We start from the raw sequence: 5,541 nt of genomic DNA, 5'->3' as shown, positions 1-5,541 counted from the left end.
CCGTAGGAAAAATTTCCATTGAACTTCAATGGGAATCAATGGAAAATTTGTAAATTCCATTCAAAACCATTTGGCATAAATGGAAAAATAATTGTTTCCATTCAGAATATAATTCCATTAATATTTAGATGGGAAAAATTTCCATTGATTTTTAATGGAAACAAATGCAAAATTTATAAATTCTGTATAAAACCATTCATAAATAAATAGATAGATAAATAGAAAATCAATTGTTTCCATTTTGAATGATTCCATTAATCAACGCAATGGAATTTCCATTGCGTTCACCAATGGAAATCCCATTGAGTTCGGAAATGGGAATCCCATTGGCAATTCTCCATTTATTACCATTAATTATTATCAGTGGCAATTAAATCGCATTTTTTAATGGAAATTGAATGACAAGCATGAAAGAAGTTTTTAATGATTGCTTCTTTAAATATCATATTTCTCAAAAAGACTATTTCATTCAAGAAAAGTCTTCCATGCTCTTATAAAACATTTTACAATCTACAGGAATCGGCTTCTAAATCATTAAAATAAGTCTAAGATTTTCCAAATCAATATTAGTCAGGTTTGATGCCCCCTAATGGGAAAACCAGCCAACAAAATCGAAAAATGTCTCCCTAAAAAACTTCTCAGAAACACCCTTTCTATGAATTTCTACAATAATCTCAAATAGCCCATCTTGAAGGACCCATTAGAGTGATTTTTCTTCTTCAATTACTTAAAAAATATCATGCTGCATCTTATGCCTTTATCTGTATGATCGTAATTTTACTTTTGGTTACAATGCAGGTATGACATAAGTTAATTTGAGAGCATAATGTCCCTCGCAAACCTTCGCAGGTAACGGTTGGTGAAAGCCGGTCAATTCTGTCTTATTTTTGTTTATTTCTTGCTTTTGATTACGATGTGGCAATATGCCAGAGCCCGCACATATGTAACAACTTTCAAGTTGTGTTTATTTAAACGCACAACGCGTGTACGTGATAAGAATAAATCTAATGATAAGTACCAATTGAACGCCTACACAATATACTATTGTATATGTCTGTAATAGGCGCATTTCTACATTTCATTTCAAATGGAAAAGAACACAATAGTTGAAGATTTTTGCAGATTTGCAAAATTACATAAACGCTCGGCTACAATTCACAACTAACTGCCTTGAAAATAGAACAAAGATTGCAGATTTCTCCAAACCACACATAAATGACTAACATAAATATTTATTGTTGTACCTGTCAAACCTGATTTCAGGATAAACTAGATTTACTTATTATTAACTGGTTTACCTAAAAAGTGATAGAACAAACTAGTCTGATTTAGCCTTAGCCTATCTAACTATTTATTTTTATATATTTTTTAATGGTATTCACAACTTAGGTTATGATTAATTTAGCATATCTTAATTTGATATGTAATATAACCCGATTTCTGAATAAATTAGTTTGGCCTAGCCAAATTAGTTTAGCCTGAAATCACATTTGGCGGGTAATATATCGGGACACACCAACTTTTAGTAGACCAAACTAGTTCATTATATAGCTAATATTTGGGACAATTTTGTTTGATTTAGGCAATGCAAGTATCTCCTGAAATTGGGAACATATAAAGATTTTATCACATCTATCTTTTTCTTAATTTACAAAAATCGAGATGATCTCTAATATGTAGCTGAATCTATTTCTGTTTAAAATATGCAGGTAGATACCAAGGCAGTACATAGGGTAAATTTTCCTTCAAATAATAGACTTCTTCTACTTGTCACATTTTCTCATAATGTCACAACCAACACTATTGTTTAATAAAGCAACTAGTAAATTGTCTATCGGTACCCGTAATTTTAAGAATTGCTTCGAATAGTAGAGACTTTTTGTAGACAGGAAAATTATAGGAAGAAAGAACGCTGTATGCAATTCAATGTGACTGCTCACCGATCGGTGACCAATGAGGAACTATTGCACGTAAACGTGGTGAATTAAGAAATGTTAAATAAGTAGGAAATACCACTACAGAGTAATAACAATAAAAGACTTCAGATTCATCAAAGGTTTCATAGCAGTTGTAGATAATTAGTAGAGCTGCATCAATAACTCAAAATAAATCAAAATGTGTAATATTCTTGTAGCAGGTACATATGAATTTTCATCTACAGTTGCTTTTTTCTGCATAATCCCATAATAATTTAAAAATAACTTGTTATTCGTTTATGAGAAGTTTTACTACATAAAAGTCAATGTTAATTTAAACAAAATTATATTAAAATGGAAATTTAAGTTCAATTTCACCACTTATGTTACAAATAATGTACAATCGCATCTCCATTTCGTTTCCTTAGCTTATACAGAACAAGTTCAGATAAAAAAACAGTATTTTTTCCAGAAAAGCAATGTTTCACCCATTGGTTATAAGCCTCTTCAAGGTAACTAACAAGTTAGTAAAGGTGCAGGCTCACTAGCAACCTTCTTATACCTAATACGATTAGCAATTATAAACTCAAACCCAAACTATAAAATTTCTTTCAACCAGAATTATAAAATTGCAATAATTTAAATTAAAATATAAATAACTCATGAACACAAGGGCCTAGTGCCGTCTCTCCTCCGGTTTATACTCCATCCATATCATATTATTCTAGTACATACGTTGTGTTTATTAAAAATGGTGAAGGTGCCTGACGTTCCTCTGATATTGTGTCTATAGTCGGTACGATCAAAATTGGCATAGTTCGCAATAAATTATCTGTGAGAATGGATGTATCTGCTTTCTTGTTTCCACTTGGGACTGTAGTCTTTTGCTGCGTTTTGAACACGCCCTTATCAAGTTAGGAAATGCTTCATGAGTAGTACAGACAAAGTGAAAAGAGATAACCGAACAATAGTAAGCAGTGCAGCGGTTAGATCGTTAGATGTTGCCTAGGTACGCAAAAGATCAGGGTCGGTTTTATAACTGCCTGGTTAGAATTACATCTTTACTTTCCTAAATTTCTGAGAATGTTCAACTTTCTTCTGCTTATATGTATCTCTTTCTGTTATACATTAATTGGTGTAATGTTATCTCTTTTTCTTTATTGTCATTCTTACCTGACATCTCTTTTCTAAGTTTACAATATTCCTTATAACGTCTGTCATGAGTAAAAGTAGACGTTCTGTCAGTAATCGCTAAAGTCGAAAGAAGAAAGTAAAATTNTCCCGAGTCAAAAAATTGGGACTCATTTTGTCCTCATTTGATCTCAATAGAATTTTTAGGGATATTTCAAACTACAAGACTCAAAAGTCTCATTTTATCCGCGGTTTTCCCGTATCAGGACAAAATGAGACTTTTGAGGAGTAAAGATTATTTAGGAAACCTCATTTTGTCTTCAAAAAGTCTCATTCTTTTCTTGTTGAGGTTAAATTGAGAATAAAATGAGACTTTTTAGAATCCAATGTGATGAGTCTTATGAAAACTTACTGAGGTATCTCAGATTAAAAACGTCTAAATGAGGAAAAAATGAGTTCATTTGAGGATAAAATGAGTCCCAATTTTTCGACTCGGGTATTTTCACAAATATAATTATTTTATTACTCGTTTGTGGTGCTGAACAACATGGCTTATGATTTAAAAAATGAAAAGGAAAACTATTGACTTTCATAAGATAACAAAGATATTTGAATTTAGGTAATTGATCTCGTCATCCAAAACTTGACAAGCACAATCTTTCGGGTAGTAGGAGGAGCTCTACTTAGATCTGGAGGTCTAGGAGGCGGAGGAGAAGGAAGAAGTTCAGTAAACGTTGTGTTACCAACATTCCCACCGGATGAAGATTACGATGACGATGACGAAGATGAGGAAGATAATAAAATAGATTCTGATAAATCATCTAACACAACAACAACAACAACAACAGAAAAAAATAGTAATAGTGAATCCAGCTCCTCAGTGAGTTCTAGAGTTCAGTTGGTCACCGTTTCATGAAAATATTTGCGTCACCTGCATGTTTTCTCATTTCATAATCTTTTAATTATCAAATGAACTACGAAGTGCATTGGTTTTGAAAGGATTTTAAAAACTTTCACTGACGAATCCACAAGTAATATCGAATACGGAAGCGATAGTAATTTATGTCAATGTTGACAGAATTAATAGGCTCTGCTACCGCTGCAATTCATTGAAACATCGTGGCATTTGATTCAACGCTGTGGAGATTTAGATGCAGAAATATTTTAGCAATTCCTTTCAGTAAATCTATTTAGAATTTAATTTGAATAATGTGCACTTTCTCTCATCACTTCTTTAAATAAAATTGAGAAAGATAATAATAAGTATTATCAATTTTCTATAATCTTCACACTTGTAATGTTAAAGAAAGCAATATTTAATTCCTACTATGAGTGTTTTAACTGATTTTATCATTTTCTGGATTTCCTATACTTTGACTTTAGGTTTAAAAGTAAGAAAGAATTGATTAAAAGTACCTGTATACCTGCTTAAATTTATCACACGGTTGCAACGCTATAATCTCATTGAAGTTAAAAAAAAATGAATAAAAAGGTAATGGTCTACCGACAGACACTTCAGCAGAATTAAATAGTTGCAGATCGACTATGACTTGCTCTTTAGTTATCATAAATAATAGTCAGAGGAATTTAACGATTTTTAATAGATCTTGCTTTATACATAATTGCAACTGAAAACTGTAGTAAGTATTTTGATTCTAATATCCAGTTAGTTGGCTTTAAATATAAATCAGCAACTAAAAAATTATTGTTTTAAATTCCCAAATGAGAACTTTAATAATATGATTTATTCAGTACAGTTATGGTCATGCGTTGACAAGAAAAGTTCAAGTGAATTTTTGGATTAAGTCAATTTAAAAATAAAATTTCTCCTTTTTTATAAATGATAGGCAAAATTGCTTATAAAAAATAAAGCTGAAAAGTCAATTTTTCAAATTACCAACAAATGACTTTATGTTTACCGTGAACATTTATTAGGTACTAAAAATGCTGAAGTATGGACTTCCATAATGTTACGTGCATTAAATGATCATTCCTAGAAACAACACTATTTAAAGTTTAACTCCATTGTAAGCCTTTTTTTAGCACTAGCCATGAAAAGGTAATAACAATTGACTAGGACCACTGCCAATGTTAAAATTTATTACATTACTTCATAAAGTTTTGTCAGATGTTGTCTGTAATAATTGTTAAGGACGATACTTTTGTTATTATAGCCAATAGCAAGTCTCTGTTAGTGAAAAATCACATTTTAATTTTAATAGAGAAGTTAATAACAACAATCGTTGCAAAAAATACTCGACATATTAATAAAGTATTTAATATGTTTTAAAAATTGGTTTTAAAATTGTCTCTGCATGACAAATTATTATTATCATAATATCCTATAATAATCAACATTGTAATCATTTAAATGTTTGTCTATTTTTTCGTCGTATTTTTACCACTCACATCGACGCAGTATTGACGATTAAAAATGTGTATCAACTAGTTATTTATTTGTTGTTCTAGTTGTCTTGAAAAGTTGATGAACTAT

General features: G+C 30.8%; 1 protein-coding gene across 3 annotated transcripts in view; it reads left to right on the top strand.

The window, feature by feature from the left end:
• LOC108744843 overlaps positions 1-5,541 on the top strand; it is a 75,000-nt gene that overhangs the window by 43,962 nt on the left and 25,497 nt on the right. For all 3 annotated transcript variants that reach the window (XM_018480793.1, XM_025975055.1, XM_025975057.1), the window contains exon 4: positions 3,667-3,927. In XM_018480793.1, the coding sequence (XP_018336295.1) occupies positions 3,667-3,927 (261 nt within the window). The remainder of the gene's footprint in view (positions 1-3,666; positions 3,928-5,541) is intronic.

The sequence above is a fragment of the Agrilus planipennis genome, unplaced genomic scaffold (genome assembly GCF_000699045.2).
Source record: "Agrilus planipennis isolate EAB-ADULT unplaced genomic scaffold, Apla_2.0 scaffold35, whole genome shotgun sequence".
Classification (NCBI taxonomy): domain Eukaryota; kingdom Metazoa; phylum Arthropoda; class Insecta; order Coleoptera; family Buprestidae; genus Agrilus; species Agrilus planipennis.
The sequence above is the reverse complement of the archived record's forward strand: the minus strand, read 5'-3'. Positions and strand labels throughout refer to the sequence as shown.